This window comes from Penicillium taxi, assembly GCF_028828555.1.
Source record: "Penicillium taxi strain IBT 34144 chromosome Unknown utg000002l_segment0_segment0, whole genome shotgun sequence".
NCBI classification, from domain to species: domain Eukaryota; kingdom Fungi; phylum Ascomycota; class Eurotiomycetes; order Eurotiales; family Aspergillaceae; genus Penicillium; species Penicillium taxi.
In genome coordinates this window covers 4,064,024-4,083,047 of record NW_026643204.1, presented here as the reverse complement: position 1 = coordinate 4,083,047, position 19,024 = coordinate 4,064,024, and the positions used below count along the sequence as shown (strand labels likewise).

The 19,024-nt window shown below is 45.0% G+C and overlaps 6 protein-coding genes across 6 annotated transcripts; 1 reads left to right on the top strand and 5 right to left on the bottom strand.

The window, feature by feature from the left end:
• Nucleotides 1-1,701: 1,701 nt before the first annotated feature.
• On the top strand, nt 1,702-7,370 carry N7495_003460 (ankyrin repeat domain-containing protein; the record flags this gene model as incomplete). The annotated part of the gene is made up of 11 exons (XM_057206129.1): nt 1,702-1,783; nt 1,855-4,862; nt 4,961-4,975; nt 5,025-5,159; nt 5,214-5,252; nt 5,335-5,391; nt 5,454-5,808; nt 5,874-6,181; nt 6,234-7,049; nt 7,100-7,205; nt 7,285-7,370. The coding sequence occupies 11 exons, from the start codon at nt 1,702-1,704 to the stop codon at nt 7,368-7,370; spliced, it is 5,007 nt and encodes a 1,668-aa protein (XP_057066736.1).
• A 1,917-nt stretch (nt 7,371-9,287) lies between these two features.
• N7495_003459 (uncharacterized protein) lies at nt 9,288-10,712 on the bottom strand (the record flags this gene model as incomplete). The annotated part of the gene is made up of 2 exons (XM_057206128.1): nt 9,288-9,884; nt 9,930-10,712. The coding sequence occupies 2 exons, from the start codon at nt 10,710-10,712 to the stop codon at nt 9,288-9,290; spliced, it is 1,380 nt and encodes a 459-aa protein (XP_057066735.1).
• Nucleotides 10,713-13,221: 2,509 nt separating this feature from the next.
• On the bottom strand, nt 13,222-14,092 carry N7495_003458 (uncharacterized protein; the record flags this gene model as incomplete). Its single annotated transcript, XM_057206127.1, has 2 exons — nt 13,222-13,884; nt 13,934-14,092. The coding sequence occupies 2 exons, from the start codon at nt 14,090-14,092 to the stop codon at nt 13,222-13,224; spliced, it is 822 nt and encodes a 273-aa protein (XP_057066734.1).
• An 898-nt stretch (nt 14,093-14,990) lies between these two features.
• N7495_003457 (uncharacterized protein) lies at nt 14,991-15,705 on the bottom strand (the record flags this gene model as incomplete). The annotated part of the gene is made up of 4 exons (XM_057206126.1): nt 14,991-15,000; nt 15,053-15,227; nt 15,274-15,528; nt 15,585-15,705. 4 exons carry the CDS (start codon nt 15,703-15,705, stop codon nt 14,991-14,993), a joined length of 561 nt encoding a protein of 186 aa, XP_057066733.1.
• A 1,921-nt stretch (nt 15,706-17,626) lies between these two features.
• N7495_003456 (uncharacterized protein) lies at nt 17,627-17,896 on the bottom strand (the record flags this gene model as incomplete). The annotated part of the gene is made up of 1 exon (XM_057206125.1): nt 17,627-17,896. The coding sequence occupies one exon, from the start codon at nt 17,894-17,896 to the stop codon at nt 17,627-17,629; it is 270 nt and encodes an 89-aa protein (XP_057066732.1).
• Nucleotides 17,897-17,927: 31 nt separating this feature from the next.
• On the bottom strand, nt 17,928-18,290 carry N7495_003455 (uncharacterized protein; the record flags this gene model as incomplete). Its single annotated transcript, XM_057206124.1, has 1 exon — nt 17,928-18,290. One exon carries the CDS (start codon nt 18,288-18,290, stop codon nt 17,928-17,930), a length of 363 nt encoding a protein of 120 aa, XP_057066731.1.
• Between the last annotated feature and the right edge of the window lie 734 nt (nt 18,291-19,024).

Sequence of the window (19,024 nt, the reverse complement as noted above, 5' to 3'; positions counted from 1 at the left end):
CTTTTCGCGTCTAGCTGGGCAACTTCGATGCTTACATCCAAAGTTGAAGGGGTGTGTCAGACGGTTACTGTTTGCTTTGTTTGCATGTTATTTGGACTATTTAGTTTCTGTGGATTTCCCACGTAATTAGCCAATCAATCAATCGTTAACATTTCCTTCCGCCCAATTTGCTGACAGATAGTGCGGGCCACGTGACCCGCAACCTCATGTAAACTCAGAACCTTGTCTGAATGTAGCTCTTCAAGCTACGTCTTCGTCTTAGCCTGTCAGTCAATGCAATACTGTCTGTCCAGTTCTAGTATAATTCTATTCACCTGCCCGCCCCGTGACAATACTGAAGGAATGGTTGGGAAGACGGGTTGAGGATAGATTAGGCGACAAAGAACCTGACCCGTCGGTGCCATCATTAGTCCATCAAGTCTTCAGTGGCAACTTCCATGCCGGAAATAATATGATTAACGGTGGCAATTTTAATGGCGGTAATACCTTTTGAAGGAAATATGTCTCTTTTCAGTTGAGGATAAAGTTGACAACTTATAGATGTATCTCGGATTTTATGTGTATGAAAGTATCGATTACTTCGCATTTTCTGTCAGAATTCAAATGCACCTTACTGCTGCTCTATTTATGATAGATAAATACTACATAAATAAATATTAACACCCTTTCCTGTCCAGAATTGCTGCCACGTTGCCGGTATTCTGCACAAAGTACAAACTGCACATACAATTTGTGCCTGCATGCTTATGGCTTTGGTTTGCTTCAAATGGTTTGTTTCTATTGGTGCCGGGATAGTTTACCGATTTCAAAAACAGCCGCACGGTCCGCTCGCATGGCATGATAGTGAGTTTCGCGGTGTGACGTTATGGCTTGCATAGGATCGCCGATCACTCTTGACTCGGTCTACCGGAATGTCTTTAGCGGAGTCTTGCGGATGAAGAATGTGCAGATATACCTTTCTCAGATCGATGTGGACGATGTGGGTGTTGAAAATATCATCTAGAATAATCATTTGTTTGCTACGGGCACCCCTGCGACATATTCAAAATAGTGAGCCCATTTGGATAAAGGAAAAACCGGACCGCAAGCTGGCTACGACGTTGGAAGCGGATGTCTTGCCTATATGAGGCGTGTGAGCCAGTATATCAAAGGACCGATTCCAAGTTTAGTTTAGTGCATTATTCGTCAGCTCCCATACGCTCTTTACTGCTGCAAGTACACACATACATATTTGACTACTTTGTTCCTATTTGCTCGCACGAATCCACTAGTCAGTCCTCATTTGACACAGTAATATAAATTTCACTAGTTACATCACACACATTTGTCAGCCCGCACAGCAGAGCCTCAGCTCCTGACATTGCATCTTCTATGGAGTAGATGTGTTCAATGCGTGATGATTTACAGCCCAATCTCATCAGTGCCGTGACTGATTAACTTGCAGCATCTGACTCGAAAGCTATCACATTAATGCACGTCGCTGTCATCTACAAAATAGACTCAGGTCATAAACCTAGTCTTTCAGAGTGGCGCAGGAACGTCATAGTTTGCCAAGCCTGCATCAGCGCTTAACTGAGGGGTTCTACTCTGCTTATTGAGTACTTATTTCCCTCTTTACTCTGTCTAAGCCTTTTTCTTATCGGAGCAATCTGAAAATTACTCTATTCTCTGAAATCCGCCTACGTATTCGTAAATAGTCCGATGACAGAGATGGCTGGTATTGGTCTTCCTGAGCATACGAGAAACGCCCCAGAAGGATTGGGAATAAGAGATACAACATGCGGTATTTGAAAATTACTTTTGATGCCACTGATTAGAACCCGTCTGACAAACATGATGATTGAGAAACCACAGAACCAGACCTCTCCACCTTAAATATTGACTCGGATCGAATTCTAGACAGCTGGCAGAGTCTTGAAGATGCGATTCGCGATGGTGACAATGTCGAAGCCGTCAAGAAGCTCTGGGAGAATCAAGAAACGCACAAAGCATTGTTTGAAACCGTACTGGTCACATCGCACCCGCGTCCTCAGAAGGGAGTGACACCTTTGATGCTGGCGGCAGCACTGGGCCGCACCGATATCGTTAGGTTTCTTCTTCAGCAGAAAGCAGAAGTCTTGTCAACTACAAATTTGAAATTCACTGCGTTTCACTGCGCCTGTGAAGAGAACCATATTGAGATTGCGGAGCATCTCTTGCGGGTGGATAAGAGCTTCTTAGAAATGGAATTTAGGCATGAGTACACGGCATTGAATCGCGCCTCGACTGTCGGCGAACAGGAAATTGTCGAATTTCTTATCGAAAAGGGGGCTAACATCGAAGCCGCTGATGTCGATGGAAAAACACCGCTTCACAATGCCTCGATTTCCGGCTTCCAGAATATTGTCGGATTTCTTATCGAAAAGGGGGCTAACATTGAAGCCATTGATAAGAATGGAGAAACCCCGCTTCATAAGGCCTCGACTTTAGGCAAACAGAAAGTTGTTGAATTCCTTATCGAAAATGGGGCTAACATCGAAGCCGCTGATGTCGATGGAAAAACATCACTTCACAATGCCTCGATTTCCGGCTTTCAGGATATTGTCGAATTTCTTATCGAAAATGGGGCTAACATCGAAGCCGCTGATGTCAATGGAAAAACACCGCTTCATAAGGCCTCGACTTTAGGCAAACAGAAAGTTGTCGAATTCCTTATCGAAAAGGGAGCTAACATCGAAGCCACTGATAAGCATGGAGACAAACCGCTTCATAAGGCCTCGATTTTGAGCGAACAGAATATTGTCGAATTTCTTATCGAAAAAGGGGCTAACATTGAAACCACTAATAAGTACGGAGAAACACCGCTTCATAAGGCGTCGACTTTAGGCGAACAGAATATTGTCGAATTCCTTATCGAAAATGGGGCTAACATCGAAGCCGCTGATGTCGATGGAAAAACGCCGCTTCACGTTGCCTCGATTTCTGGTTTTCAGAATATTGTCGAATTCCTTATCGAAAAGGGAGCTAACATCGAAGCCACTGATAAGCATGGAGAAAAACCGCTTCACAAGGCCTCGATTTTGAGCGAACAGAATATTGTCGAATTCCTTATCGAAAAGGGAGCTAACATTGAAGCCGCTGATATCTATGGAGAAACACCGCTTCATAAGGCCTCGAATTTGGGCTTTCAGAAAGTTGTCAAATTTCTTATCGATGAGGGAGCTAACATTGAAGCCACTGATAGGTATGGAGATACACCGCTTCATAAGGCCTCTTTAAATGGACAACTTGAGATTATCGAAGTACTTTTGACAGTAGACCGTGACAACCGTTTGATTCTTGCAATGAATTATGAGGATCAGAATGCCTTCATGATGGCGGTCGTGAGCGACAAAGCCAATGTTGCCGACTACTTGCTTCAAAAGCTACCCAAATACTCTAAAGATCAATTGAAAATGATCAGCGTAACGAGCAGATTTGGCATTAGCTCAATTGGATTGGCTGCTGTCTATAAAAACGTCTCACTTTTTCTCAAGCTTTTAGAGCTCCCTCCCTTTTTTCCACTTTCCCCAGCGAAAAATGATCCGTTCTTTGGAGGAACTCATTTTGAGACTGAAATCCACGAGCTGATTGGGGAGTATCTCGATGCCAAGGTCAAACCTGTTTCCGATACCAAGATCAAACCTGTGTCCGATGTCCTGAAGGCTATTTGCTATTACGCTGTATTGAATGGGCATGAGGACTTAGTGAAAGATTGTTTGGCTGCAGGCGGCGAGAATTTGACCTCCTGGAAGAAAGCAGAAGCGACATGGGTTCACGTTGCTGCCATCGGTGGAGCAGTCTCCACCATTCAATATCTGCTGGAAGAAATGCACTTGAAATTAAATGTTCCTGCGGATGGGAATATCACACCATTGCATCTAGCAGTTAGGTATGGGCATGTGGATACGGTGAAGTACATATTGGCTCAACTGGGGGACGACGACGCTCTAGACGTCATTCTTAGACGGACTGAGATTGACGAGTCAGAAAGCTCCAACATGATGAATGGCGAGAACGTAATCTCACTGGCTGTCTCTGGAAGCAATGAAAGGGAAAAAACTAAAACTATCGAGTTACTTCTGTGGGACGAGCTGAAAAAGATATACCAAAATCTCATCGAAAAGTCTAGCGCATCCAAAATTGACTCCCAAGTTGACTCCAAAATTGAGCTCATCATGGAGCTAGCAGCTGAATTCGAACTGCCACGAAAGGAAATCAATTTGATGTATTTCCTAAAGCCTTTGTCTCGCCTAAGGAAATGCCAGCACGATGAGTCAAACGCCCTCCATTTGGCGGTTTATCTCGAGCGCCCCATAGTCGTTTGGTGGCTTCTCTCCAATGGCGGCTACTTGAATCCAATGGATATCGAAAAAGCACTTGAGCTTGCGAAAGGCGACAGAATTAAGCAGAAGATGATAACAAGAATTTTGAAAGACCCTCCTCCCGTCCAAAAGCAGCGAGCTCCTTGGGACGACAAGTATCCGCCCCTTCCTCCCACTCCTCCCCCTTCGCTCACTCAAGGCGGCCCAAAAGGAGCAATAGTTGACTCTTATTCTGATGGAGGGCTTAAATTCAAACTCCGATCAGTGTACGATTTAATTTATGAAGAGGGGCCCCAGAAAATCATGAAGTTGGTTCAGAATTACGATCTCAAATCATTCCAGGAGGAGGTCAATTTTAGGACGGAAAAGCCAAACGCAACGGACAAAGAGGTCGATAATCACCTGAAAAAAAGGCAGTATGAAGCAAATTTAACAGCAGCGGAGACTGGTAAAAAGGAAAAAGATAGTAAAATTACAGATAAGGAAAACTGGAGATGGATCCATATTCCGGTGAACAATGTAAGTGCTCCGGTCCATCAACCTGGTACTCAAAGATTACTTGAGATAGTCAGTGTTACCTAGGGGTCAGTTAGTGGCATTAACTAATAATAAATCAGTTACGCTATGTTAAGGTAAATCCTACGGCACTCATGGCAACTAAATAACTCTAATAGCAAAAAGGATCTCATGACCTGCATCTCAATAGATCAGGGCATCAAAAAAGGGGATCACCGGCCCTTAAGAGAGTTTGTGAAGACGAGCTGGGCCCAACTATCAGCAGGGGGAGGTAAAAGCTACATGAAGCCACAATTCAAGGTAGGGCTTGATCGTGCATATCAGCTTTACCGTACTCGTGGTTAACATAACTAGATTATGGAGAGGGAAAGCGTTGACAAGATACCTAAAGACGTGTGTAATCCGTCATATCTAGCCCACAGTGGGCCTTGAACTTACGCTTACTGCTATTCAGAGACAACCTAATGGTGAACAGTCTAAGAGCTCAGCATCTAAGATAAAAAGCCTCGAAAACAGTTGGGTGGCTCTCTATGTTAGTCATGCCATGATATTATGATATGACTAATTGAAGACAGGGAAGCTAATCCACCATAGATGCCTTTTGTCTTTTGGGTCGATTATGAGGGTGATAAAGTCTTAACGCCCGACAGCTCTCAGGAAAAATCCTCGACAGAAACTATTGAACATCATTCTATGACTCTTGATCAATATTATTACGTGTCTTTAGAAGATACGAAAGAAAGGGATAAAGATCAGGTGTTGTATCGCTACATAAACCGTGCTTGCAAGAAGCCTAAAACACGCAGATATGATAAAGACCAAAGTTCAGCCGAAGAGCGAGGCAAGAAAGAATCTCTTTCAACGAGAAGAGAATCAAAGCTAGTCCAAATGCGCCCTAGGACAAAGATCTTGATGGTTCATCAGCTCTGGCTTTGGATTATTGATGGCAGTATGTACTCCCTGTTATGTTCATTTTGTTTAGATAGCTATGTTCTGAAAGCTAATCTTCTATAGAGACTATCATCACTAGCTCTACCAGCGAACCAGCCGATGCGACAACCAGCTTTTTTCAGCGCCTATTGACTGCTCTCCAATCAAAAGACAGAGTGTCAAACTGTTCTATTGGGCAATTTATGGAGCTTGCCCTTGTTGAGGCAACTAGTCTACTAAACGCCCGGGAGATCGAGATTAACATTCTCAGGCAAGAGAAGTCTCTAAGTAAGCACCCAAAAGAGATTGCGGAGGGTGAAGAGCCTGAAGCAAAACTTGAGATCATGAAAAAGTCACCGTTAGAGGTGTATCGTGAATCAATTTTACATGTCGTGAGTACAGTCTTAAAGCTATATTAACTCATATTTTAACGTAAAACCAAAGCGTGAACAAGAAGCAAATTTATTTGAGAACTTTCGCAAGAAGCTCAATGAGAAGGGGGAGAGAAAAAAGGTATGGAGCCTTAGGGGGCCAGTCAGTGAAGGGGGAGAAGGGAAAGGGAACAAGAAGTCAAAGGAGCAAAACAAAATTTCGATCAGAGATTCAAATGACCCAAAAGAGGCCAGCTATTTACCCGAGCAAACACCTGGCCTGGAATCGAAGCTATCTCAAAGAGCCCAAAATTTCCTGCAGCTTTTCCACTCTTTCAGTGAGGCAGGCCCGGCGAATAAACGCGATCTCGAAGGCGGAGCCCAGAGCAGAGATAATCTATGGACTAGGGCCTCTGTAAGATTGAACGAGGGTCAACGAGCACAAGAACACCACGAAGAAGAGATCGAAAAAGGTGAGCAAACAAAGAGCTCGAAGATAAAGAAATCACAGAAAGTCAGTAAGGTCGATAAAGAGCAAGAAGAGTTGGAAAACCCGTACGGCGATATAAAGGTAGAGACAAAACTATTACGCGAGGTCAAAGACATTATTGATGAGCTGAATATGCTCAAGAATCTCACTGAAGATCAGGAGCGGGTCTGGAGACAGATTTGGAAGGACGGGGAAAATCCTATACCTCTTTTCACCTACGAAACACCAACTGAAATCAAAGAGGATATCATTGAGATGATCAATGAGGCCGAATATGTGCAAAAGTCTCTTGACACTCTACTAGATCTCAAGCAGAAACAAGCAAACATACAAGAGGCACTCAACACCCGAGAGCAGACCGACACAGTAATGGTCTTCACAGTGATCACCATTATATTCGTGAGTAGTTCTACTAGCTGCTATGATTGGCTTTCTTACTCAGCTCATAGCTTCCTGCATCGTTTTTGACAAGTCTCTTTGCGCTGAATGTCTCCGAATTTCCTCATGTGAATGGCAACCTTCAGTATCGAGGAAGCCGGATTTTTCCCATTATTTGTGAGTCTTATAGTTTCGAGCTGCCCTACCTCAATACATTTACAACAATGCTTTAGCGACCTTGACTAACGTGTCACAGTCTGCATCTCTCTTGGTGTATCCCTCGTTTTCTCTATTTTCGCTTTCAATTGGAATTCATTGAAGAATAGTTTGATAAGACGGTGAAGTGGCTCTGGTCCTATAGATGAAACAATTAAGAAGTTTCAATTTGGTAAAGTTCGCCTAACCCATAATACCTAGGTAGTTGTCGGTTCACAGGGATCTCGATGCACTATTACTACTACGTTGATACGTGGAGTAATTATGCGTTGAGATGTGTGTTCGTTCTAAGTTCCCGCGATGGAATCGGATATGCCCCGATTCCACTAGTTCTATTCACTTCCTGAGTCCATTCACTGCAGTAAACTAGATTCCATTGGTTCTAACAGTAGTGTAGTCTGATAGTACTTGGCTTAAAAGATGCTTATTGTCTGCTTTCACCGACAAAATGGACAACGAGACTAATAAGGGATTATTGTCCCTAATCCATGGAGGTTGCTGGGATGTAGTACATCCTACCAAATCTTGCATATTACCACGTATTCTAACTATTTACCAGTAGTTGGGTCAACCCTCCACCCCGCCGCCTGTAGACTCTGAATATTATTCGTTACGCTTAATATGGATTAGTGGTCCTTGGCATTAGGGTTCAAGAAAGAGTCAAAAGAGTGTAAGTGGTGACACCGGTTTCCTGAAGTACTACCGGTGGATTCAATAAGGTTGATGAGAGGCTAACGTCCACTTCTAGCATCTATTACAGGTAACGCTTTACGCCCCTATAATATCTTTGTGTCTTCTTGAAGTGGTTGTAAAGTCTGAGTTTCATTCTTAATTTGCTAGCTATTATAAAGTGTCGATTTGATCACATGACTGCTTTGTTCCATATTCCAACAGCTATTCATAACCCAATTAGTTACTTCTCTATCAATAGTATGAGTCAGTAGGAGTAAGTTGAAGTTTTTTTCCCCCACATAAACTGGTTGCAAAATTGAGCTCTCATCCTAATTAATCAACCATTATGAGGGTACGTTTCGGTCAAAAGTTCCTTAAAGATGCTTAGTGTTGGATAAAAAGCAGTCACCATGCTCAATGATCGTCAATTATTTTCCCTTACCCAAATTTTGTTTCCAGGATGAAACTTGAACAACCTTCTACTCAAAAGCTCACACGAGTGCTTCAAAATGTGCTCACTGGGGCTGACTACTTGACTGCAGATATGGGTCCGGGACTTCTACCTTCGAAGGCCCTTCAGCCCGCTTTCCAATATCAAAGGGATAGAAAATCTAGCTCATTAGACAACGAAGTAGAAATAGGAGCTATTACCTTCGAAGCCAATCTAGGTCAAGCCTAAATCCTTCCCTTCCTATTATATCGGTTCCGATAAGTAGTCCTGTCTTCAGATCATCGACCAGATGGAGCTCCGCTTGAATTCGTGCGAAGTTATCTTCGCCTCGAAAAAATAGAGGCACTGAAACAAAGCGAGTCGAGATATGCTTGAAGCCTATTCCGACGATAAGGATTGGGGGGGAGTCTTGGGGTAAAAGATCCATGGATTCCGCTATTTTTGAATCTGTAATGGACATCACACAGCCTGTATCGAGACAGGCGAGCAGTAAGCGGAAGCGGGTCTGGGATTAATCCCTACTACTGCGGAAACGTATCTCCAGGTCCTGAATTCCGTACCTGGGATTGAATTTTGCGCTCTGTCTGATTGAATTTCGGCAAAGTCGGGGGAACTGCCTCGTCCTCTTCTCCTGGAGTCGTGAAGTAAGCCCAAGTTGTTGCGTCTAAAGCCGCCGCGGGATGCTTTACTTCCTCCAGGTGCCTGTGTAGCTTCTTATTCGACGCGTACTCGTTACCACAGTGCAAACAAGAGAACTCGTTTATGCCTAATTGCTAGGAGGATGGACCATAAAGGTCATCCAGCCCGTCGTGTCCGCCTCCGCTCTCTTCCCAACCAGTAGCGTAATGAACATCATCGCCAACATCGCCTGAATAAGCGTTCTGGTCGTCAGGACTATAACAGTATACGTCGTTCTCGCTTCAGCTATCGACGTCCTGCTGGCTGTTTGTTCCCGTATCTGCATCCTCGTTCCAAGCTGTTGCTCGTCTTTGGAACTGAGTGGATTGTGACGAAGGTCCGGCAACCGCTGGAGAACTTGAACCTGCCCATGGATGATTGGCAATCTGCTTCTGATCCCGCGAAGGAGGCATGTCGGTCTGTGTATCTGGGAAACGAGCTGTAATACGGCGTGGGAGGTTCTGACTCAGGTTTTGAAACGGAGGGTGCCCTTGAAACGGTTGCGTGGTATGCCGTTGTTGGACATAAGGCAGACAATTCTGGTATTGTCCTTGGCGCTGGTTCAGGTTCAGCCACGGATTTAGACGGTTAAGGGTCTGGCGTTGGGCGCTTCGGTGCTCTTCTTGAGACCGCCACTGCTGGTATCGTCGATCCAAGTCTTCTATGAATGTCGAACGAAGAGTCTGCTCGGTGGGTTCTGGGACGTCTTGTTGGAGGTTTGGATCCAGTCGAAGCCAAACAGCCGTAAGTTGTGCTAGCGTCGAATGTGTTCCTAGGGCAGCTTGGGCATCTCGGAAGAGCTGCTGAGCCCATCGGACGACGGAGACTCCGGCAAGTACCTCTGACCAGCCATAGCTAGCCTGCATCACTCACGCTTGGGTAACGGCCGGACGGGTCTTAAATCGTCGTTCTAGACGGATATACCAACCTCGCTCGAGTGGAAGCTCGTTAAGATCTTGGCGTTTGTCGTCTGAAAGCTCTCCTAACCACCATCCGTAGGCTTCATCACGGAGACATCCCACGATATTGGCTCGGATCACAGCTTGTTTCTTTAACGGTTCTTGAGCACGCAACACTGCGAGGAAGGTGTGGACGTTCAGGAAGTAGGTGATTCCGCGAATGGTTTTGATGTGCTCGGTAGCACTAGAATCAGGTGTAAAATACCCGATCTCCTCTGTTTTCCAACGACTACCGCTTGCAGAAGGCTCACCCGGAGCTCCAGCTGGGCCACGCTCGCCTTGAGCTCCCTGAAGGGGCTCTGGCTGCATAGCTAGCACTCTAGCCACTGCCGCGGCTATAGTCTGATCCAACTGTTCCTGGGTGATCAACATGGCGGCCATCAGTGCGATGACACTCGACAATATGTCTTCAGAGGAAGGGCTAGGGGTTAGCGAACTTGTAGGCAGAGGCTCACGGCTGCGACGTGTGTGTGGAGGGGTTCCAAAAACGGAGCTGTAATTTTGACCGGGTCTTAGGTTGTAGACTCTTCGCTGTTCTGTTTCTGGTAGCAGCAACGAGTCCTCTTCAATGGGAAAGCTCTCTCGAGTGTCCTCTTCGGTAGCTGTATCAAGCAGCGGTAACGATTCCTCAATCGAAACGTCTTCTTCGATGGAGCTGCCTTTTGAAGCATCCTCTTCGATAGGGAAGCTGACGTTCCCTTCGGCCATAGCGGTCTCTCTTAGGGGATTCCTGAAGCTCTTGAATCTTTAGTCGCAGTCTGAAGAAGACCTTTAGGGCGGTCTTGAAGTATTTCTGGTCTAACTGCAAGTCGGTCGGATAATCTGACTCTAGGTAACCGCGAGCAAGGGTATGAAGCTGTTTCGGCGATCGTCTGCCGGTAGGAATCGGAGATCTTGTAATCCGGATTCGCGTCAAGGCACTTCTGTAACTGATGTGTGAGCACGAGGGCTTCAGCGATTCGCTTCTTCTGATTTGCTTATCGGCGCCGAAGTGAAGTGCTCGGCATGAAAAAGGGAAAATTGGAAAGGAAAACGCAAAAATTGAAAAGGTAACGAAAGGGATATGAGTGAGAAAACAAAAGTAAAAGTTTAAAAGGTAAGAGCGAGCAAGAATGACGTGGTGGTGGTGGTAGCATTGCTCGAGGTGTAATTTCCATAGTCCCACCCAGACAGTAGATCAACACAATAGGTGGACTCACCAGATCGCTATCACAGGCTGTATTGTTCAAAGACAGGTTGACCTCGGTGAACAAATTGATCACATCAGGTTAGACAGACAGATCTGCGCGCAGGTAAGATGAAGGCTATCCTCATCGAAAAACTGGGCACTGCAGTCGGCCGTTGTACCAGTAGTCACGGGGCTGCCTACTGGGGGAATGACAATCGAACTACCACTGTCATCAGTGGTGGTATTATTGAGGGGCTGGCCAGTGTATTTGCCTCCTGGAGTGGAATTACACAGAGCTGAGCCCTAGTAAGGGACAGGACCGACCAGATTGCTGCAGTTCGCGTTGGGCTAGAGTTGAAATTGGTTACGTCTACTTTGAGAAGATCATAATCGGCGGCAATGGTGCTGCAGGTGACATTAGGCTGGACTGTGTAGATACTACAACAAGTCTGGGGTAGGTAGATATCGGACTATGGCCAGTTGCTGAATCAATTTGTGGGTTCCTTTGCCTTAATACAGCATGAATATATCACCTAGTAAATGTTTCCTCGTCGTTGATATAGCGGTGTTACGGTACTCAAAACTATGAAAGAATGTGCTTTGTACTTGAAAGTTCTTAACTAGAGAAGAAAAATATATAGAGAGAGAGCAGAAGACATCGGATAAATAGTCTTCACTCTTGCATTAGTCCAAGCCTGGACTCAATGGAGGTCATTGAATCCAAATCCCCCAAGTCCACACATTGCTGTTGAGACTCTCGGTCGAAAATTCGGTAGGCAGCACGAGCTGTTAATAGCGGGTACTCCATTCCAGAAAATCGTCGAATCGCTGTAGCTTCGGGTAGGTAACAGCAAGAAGAGCACGTACTGGAAACGATGAAGATTGGATCGATAGTAATCAGCACAAATGTGAGCCTGTGGTAAGATTCGAGTGCAGGTCATTTCGAACGGTGTAGTCACTGCATGTACGGGAGTAGGTGGTCGGTATTGCGGGGGGCGTCTCATGGAGCGGGGTTCACCGTACATGAAATGAAATTTTAGGCAAAAGCTCCGGATCATTAGCCAATCTGGCATATGAGTAGCCAATTCAAATAATACACTTGGTCGGATCCATACAAGGGCTTTTAGCAGAAAGTAGCTGTTGTAAAATCTTGCTGCGCCAAATTGCCGTCCCAGCGGCAGTAGTCCACCATGGCGATAACTTGACCTTTCACACCTCCGTTCTCCGACATGGTATCTTGCGTCTGACAAGATAGTCGATGGCTGGGTGATGAAACCATCAATATGTTCGGGTGAGACAAGTGTCTTTGGGCCTGGCAGTCAAGCTAGCCCTGCGAATTGCTGGAACTGGTCTTCAAGAATACGGATTTGAACAGAAAACTTGAATCGAAGGCATTGTGCACCGGCTGGAGACCACTGACATCTGTGTTATATCGGAGAGATGGGTACCTAGGTAGTCAATAGATATTTTGGATCATAGTGATGCGTATGAACGAGAAATTCTGCACTACCTGTGTTTCAAAGCTTTGAGCCCTACCTGCTTCTAGATGTCCCGATAAATGCTCCAAGATTGTGGCGCTGCAAATTTAGCCGGTCATTTATTCGTACATAACAGGATACTCGTAAGTCAGGACAAATTAAGATATATGGGTAACAATGGAGGAAGCGACTCGGAGAGCGGTTGCCCAGGTGGTTTGTATTGTGTGCCTGGAAAATCCAACATCACCTCCTCTGTCTGTATATTGATTGGGGTTATACCATTACCCGGCATTGCCAACACCCAGTTGTAACCAAGTGATTGCTGCAAATTTCTCGAGAATTAAACTGGGAATTAGTTGCAAAAGAGAGGTGCATAATTCCTTGCAGGGTCAACTTCATTGGAAGTTTGGTGGCGGGAAAAAAAGACACTTTGTTGAAACAGTTTTGAGAAGAGCGGAATGGAAAGAAAGTAAATATTAAGGAAATTGGAAAGAAAATAAATATTAAGGAAATATTTAAAGAAAATTGGAATTGTACATGGCTATTAGAAGTACAGACATAGAAATGACATCTACAACTTAGCTCTTGTAGGCGCAAAGTTCGGCCCAGACCCCTGCCCAATAGCATCCACAATAGCATCAATACTATTCAAAATCCAGACATTACCCTCATCACTCGCCAACCAAGTTACACCTTTGCTTTCCATAGCATCACCATCAAGAGCCTTACGGAGTCCGAAAATATGTGAGAGCACCTGAGGTCCAACTCCAGTCTGTGCGCGTAGACACGACACCGCCACGATGGAGGTTAGAATGCGACCAACTGAGGCACCCGTCTGCCGAGTCGGATCAGAAAGAAGTGAGCCATAGTGATTATTCAAAATTACTACGGGCAAGTCTGGATGTGAATCTGCAAGCTTATTGTAAAGCTTCATCTCGAAGGGCTGGTAGATCGAATCCCAGAGTTCACGACCGCGGGTGCTAATCTCTGTTATGTTGTCTGGTGTCGGTACGCGAGTAGGCGATCGCGAGAGCTGTGCACCGATAGACTCGGGGAGACTAGCTTTGAAAGCATTGAGGCAGTTGATTGTCCGGGGTATTCCATTAAAGCTGATGCATTTTAGCCCAACTTCGCGCATAAGCTCGGCGGTTTCAACGTCATTGGAGGTGGTTGAGGCGAGTTGGTATAGGATACTTAAGGACTCGGGTGAATTCATGGTGATTGTGGCAGCGGTCTGGAATGTAAGTTTGAGTGTTACCTGTCATTTTCCGCTTGCGACTTACTGACAATGCAAGCCATGATGGCTGCGACACATTTTGGGCCTCAGCGGTTTGCTGGATGTTGGCGTATACAGAAGCTATATTGGAAGGTGCCGGTACGGTGGATGGACGGGCGATGGGTGAATTGATCAGTGCCTTGAGTGCACTGGAGAGTCTCGACATGTTGTATTGAAGGTGTGTCTACCGAGGTAGTCGACGAAAGCAATACCGGGACCTACATTATTGAGATTCTGCAATCCCGACCGCCTAGATTTAGAACCAATTATCGGCTGTGTCTCCCACCGTTTTGGTATTCTGGCCAAAAATACAAGAACACATTTTCACTTGTTGGACTTTTGACAAAATTGGCACAAAGGTATAAAAGGAAAAGGGGTAAGAGTCACATCCAAAGAATGAACAACAAGTGAATTAGGGACTTCAGAAACATATATTCAAAGTTATCTCTCTAAGGTAGAGGTTGAGAAGCAGAGAGATGGCCTTTTTTCCGACAATCAATTACGAGTATGATAACCGGGATATCCAAATCTATCTCCGTGATGCACCTTCATACAATGTGCCTCGAGATGTACCTTCACCACCACCACCAGTAGCACCTTTGATTCGACTTCAACGTTGTTGAGCTCGAGGTCGTTGTGGCTGAACACCATGAAGAACCACATGAGCCTCAGCATAAGCAGCCCATAAAAGGTCAGCCATGGTAGGATGGAAGTCAACAATATCAAGAGCCTGTCCTTGATTTATCTTCAATAAGGCCGTCCATTCATTTTGTAAGGCCGTCTCCCATGCTTCAAATGCGTTTTCCAAACGATCATATCTTGTACGTCGTATCGGGCGTTCAGCCTCTATACGCTGATGAAAAGAATTATCATCGAGATCATCATATCCATCACCAAGACCACGAAGTCCATTTATCGGTAGCTCATTCAAGGCAATGGTAGGAGGTACCTGTGGGGGAGCAGGTCCCTGAATACGACGCTGGTAAGGGGTTACCGCCGCTGCTGGAACATGATCCCGATGGAAATTCTCACCCCACTGTCGTTTAAAGGAAGGATGTCTTTGACTAGAAGATACTTTTGTGTCAGTGTAGTCATGATCACTAGGAAATAATGAGGTATAGCTTACGCAAGAAAACTGCAGATGTCGGCGAGCTGCCCAACTATGCTTTGGATCGGGCCGCGACCGGGTTCGGCAACAAATTGGGCTTCGCGCCAGTCTGTGGATAACACATATCGCGCGAGGATATTATTTGAGGCCGCCCTCTCCTCGGCTGTTATAGATTCTGAGTCTGGTGGCAAAACTAGATATACTTAGCAACATCTTAGTAGAGGGCTAGAAGGACTTACAACAGCCAGTATGTTTCTCCCGGAAATGCCTATTCATCCTAGCATTGTTGAGAAAGGCGATGCCACACTGCCGACGATTTATAACAACTGGACACACCAAGGTATTCACCTTAGACCAGGGAAGCATGGGGTTCGGGGGTCCATGACCCCGTTGAATGTCTTCTTTGATGTGAGCGGCGAGGACGGGCTTTGATTCGTCATGGAGGTCGAGCCAGGCCTGGGGTGTCCAGCCTGGGTTTGGGTCCTCGATCGGTCCTGGAGATTAACCAAGGGTAAGTAAGCCAGTTGAGATAATATATTTTACAACTCACCATGGCAATATCCCCATTTGAAATCAGGATTGTAGGCGTCTTGTACATCATCTAAGAGAAAAAATTCTCTGCTAAAGCCTGTGCGGTATAGATATCCTGGGGGAGTACGGTGTAGAGACATCTTGATAATGAATCTTGAAGTTCTTGAGTAGACAGGAAAAGACTCAGTAACCTTAGAAGGGTTCTGTGGATAGAATATAAGAAAGAGAGAAAACGATGTAGATGGGTATATATTCTTTGAACCTCGGGACTATAGTACTTTCATTGAAGACAAACTTGGAAACGTTATATATGAAAGAGAAACTTATGAAAGAATCAATGACCAAATTAAGATCGAATTAGTGAAAGAAAAGCGATAAGAGCTTCAAAGGGAAGTCTAAGGTCTTTATTCTCCAGTCACAAGAGATACTGATGTTTGAAGTCAAAGATATATGGAGATAATTGATCCCTTATGCATCTAAAATGCTATACAAATCTATCTACCATTTAGTATTTAAAATTGCGATCGATTCTGGCCGAGTTCCTTTTTGTCTACTCTAAGAACAGAACTTATTTTTCCGAACCAGCTTATCCAAACCATAGCATAGTTTTCTTTAGTTCCCTCTACATATCCACTTAGACTCATCACTGTTTTGTTCCATTCAATTTCTGTGACAGCCCCGATCGTGGCTTTGTAGATTATTCACTTTCTTTTCTCTAGTTGGAATATATCGGATACCATTGTGCATTTTACTCTGATACCTTTATTGTAAGATATTGACAGCCGTCACAAGTATCGATTGAAAGATTTCCGAAGTTTCGTTACACGTTTGAGTAATAGGAACTTCGATACTAGGTATTCACCGTGTTCGAACACCTTGGGGGACTAGAGCTTGGTTGGGGGAATCGGATTTATTTGCGACCGTGGGAAATATGTGAGTAGGAAGAAGACCTTGTATAAGGTAGTTGAGATCTTTCCAACAACTCTCTCCTTTAGAGCTTCTTCTTCAATCTCCTTTTTCCATTGAGATAGAAGTGTGTCATCGTCGGGGTAGCTTTCATTTCCTTTATGAGTTCACCAATAGAAAGCTTGAAGAAGGCTATTACCAATTTAGAGACTGCGAAAAGATGCCAAGCCCCCATATTATCTGACTTCTAGTGGAAATTGAAAAGATTAAAGTCAGGAGGATATTCAGGAGGAAACCGCAGATTGTTGCTGGCCTCACGAAATGCGGCTTGATCGGTTATCACAATTGATATGGCGGTCTGAGTCGACCTTCCCCATCATCGTCACTAATCACGATTAACTTAGGGACTGTCCCCACGTTGTATACTTCAGTCAAACTAGAGGAGCCCGGCAACGATTGTAGGCGTATGGATAAGGCTTTAATTGCCATAGCCCCTTGAAGAAAACATCCATGCATATTCTTCGACAGGAGGACATAACTCCTTCAGCAGTCGTTTATTGTCCGCTGAGAATGACCCGCCAGTAGTCAACACCGTATTTTATATCCCTTGGGTCAACGGCGTCATCTCCTGTGATGGTCATGATTTTGGTGAGCAGCATTCTCTTTTTTATCAAAATCAGCTTCTGGCACACAGTCTCGGGTGGTACTTGGACTGTATGGATGTTTCTATGTTATGGGGATTCAAGATTTGACGTATGTGATGCTTCAACCACGAATTCAGGTTACTGGTTGCTATATGTGTTATTGGCTCACTTCCATGCATATGCCGTATGTGATGATCACTATATGCAATGACGGGTGCACTCACTCGGTTTTTGATGGGCTGTGGCTGTGGATAAAATGAGATGGTAGTGATATATGAACAGTTAGATTAAAGCTGTATTTATGAGAGAGAGAGTGCGAGAGAGAGTGCGAGAGAGAGAGAGAGAGAGAGAGAGAGAGAGAGAGAGAGAGAGAGAGATTGTAATGTTAAAAAGAAGATAAAGGAATATGAACTCGGCATCTCTCGTATTTGAATCCATTCTAAGATCAAATATGGCTCCAGGATACATGGGAGCAAAGACTCAGTCCCATCAGATATCATCGACGATCTGCTCACTGGACATACTCCTCGTTGTTCCCACCCTCATCCTCATCGTCACCATTTTCTTCAGTCTCCTCACAAGAATCTTCTAATTCCTCAAGCTCAGTGAGCTCCGACAACTCTTCATCAGACTCATTGTGGTCTTTCTCAACAGTCGCCTTCTCGCCAGTAGCGTTCTTCAAATCGTGTCCACCCTTGAAAACAAGCTCCTTCATGTGGAGGCTCAGTCGGCGCCATCTTTTGGCAGCCGCATTGTAGGTTATACCCAAGGTAGAGGCCATTTCGGCGTAGTTGGGCTATCAGCTCAAGGCATTAGTAAAGATAGCAAAGGCTCTGGTGCTTGGAGCTCAATTCATGAGCTGGAAACTTGAAACTTACGTGGGTCTTGCCGGTTGAGAGAAAGGATGCGTACATGAGCACCATATCATCATCGCGTTTGGACACATCACCGTGTACAACCTTTTTCACCCGCCCTGATGTGACGCGATTGGCAGCCTTCGCCTTGCCGGCCAGCTTGTTCTTGGTTTCGGTTGCTTTTGGGCTGGACGCAGGGGTCTTCAACGAGGCCACGTACTTTTCGTACTCCGCCATCCTGCCAGGGCTGCTGGGCTTGCGGCCTCCGATCGATACGAACTTGCGAGACCCGTCCTCCGCAATCCACTGCATTCTAGCCATTCTGAAGCTGTATCAATTGATTGAGAGTTAATAAATGGAACTGTGCCAACATGAAAGGACATCATGATAGATCATGATTGAATGAAAATATCTACTGCGTGAATTGTTGGGTGAAAGAATTGTTGTGGTGCAAAGCGAGGGGATGAGGAAGAAAGAGTCGAAAAAGAAACGTGTGTTGACATTTTATGATATCTGGGAGCGCGTCCCAAATTGAATTCTCCCAATTACCATACCGTAGGCTACCATAGCTATCTCTGACACTTACAGCGCACGCCGAGACAGAATTCAGCAGACGCTAATTATAAACCAACCTCAAAAGCACCCAAGTTGAATCGACCATATGCTTATCCATTTAAAGGTCGTTAGTGGCTGTTATGAATCGGGCTGCTAGTCATGGCTCTATGGCTAAATAAGAGGACATGGAGTGTCGAGTTTCTTGTAAATAAAGTATCATACGTCACATAGCAGTGCTGGAAATGAAAGGAATCCTGAAATATATTTCAATAAAATATCACTTACAACATGGCTGAATTTGAATTAGGATAGTTTCGGGTACGAGCCCAGAAACAACTCGCGTCTGTCGGGGAATATGTTGTCGAATACAAATAGCTGTAAACAGCAAGTTTCTCTTCTGGTGAGTTAACAGTCAAGCCACACGCTCACTGCCCTGGACCTAGTGTCACAGGCCATATTTCTCTCACTGACTCGCCAAAGGCTCATCTTCCAACCGAATT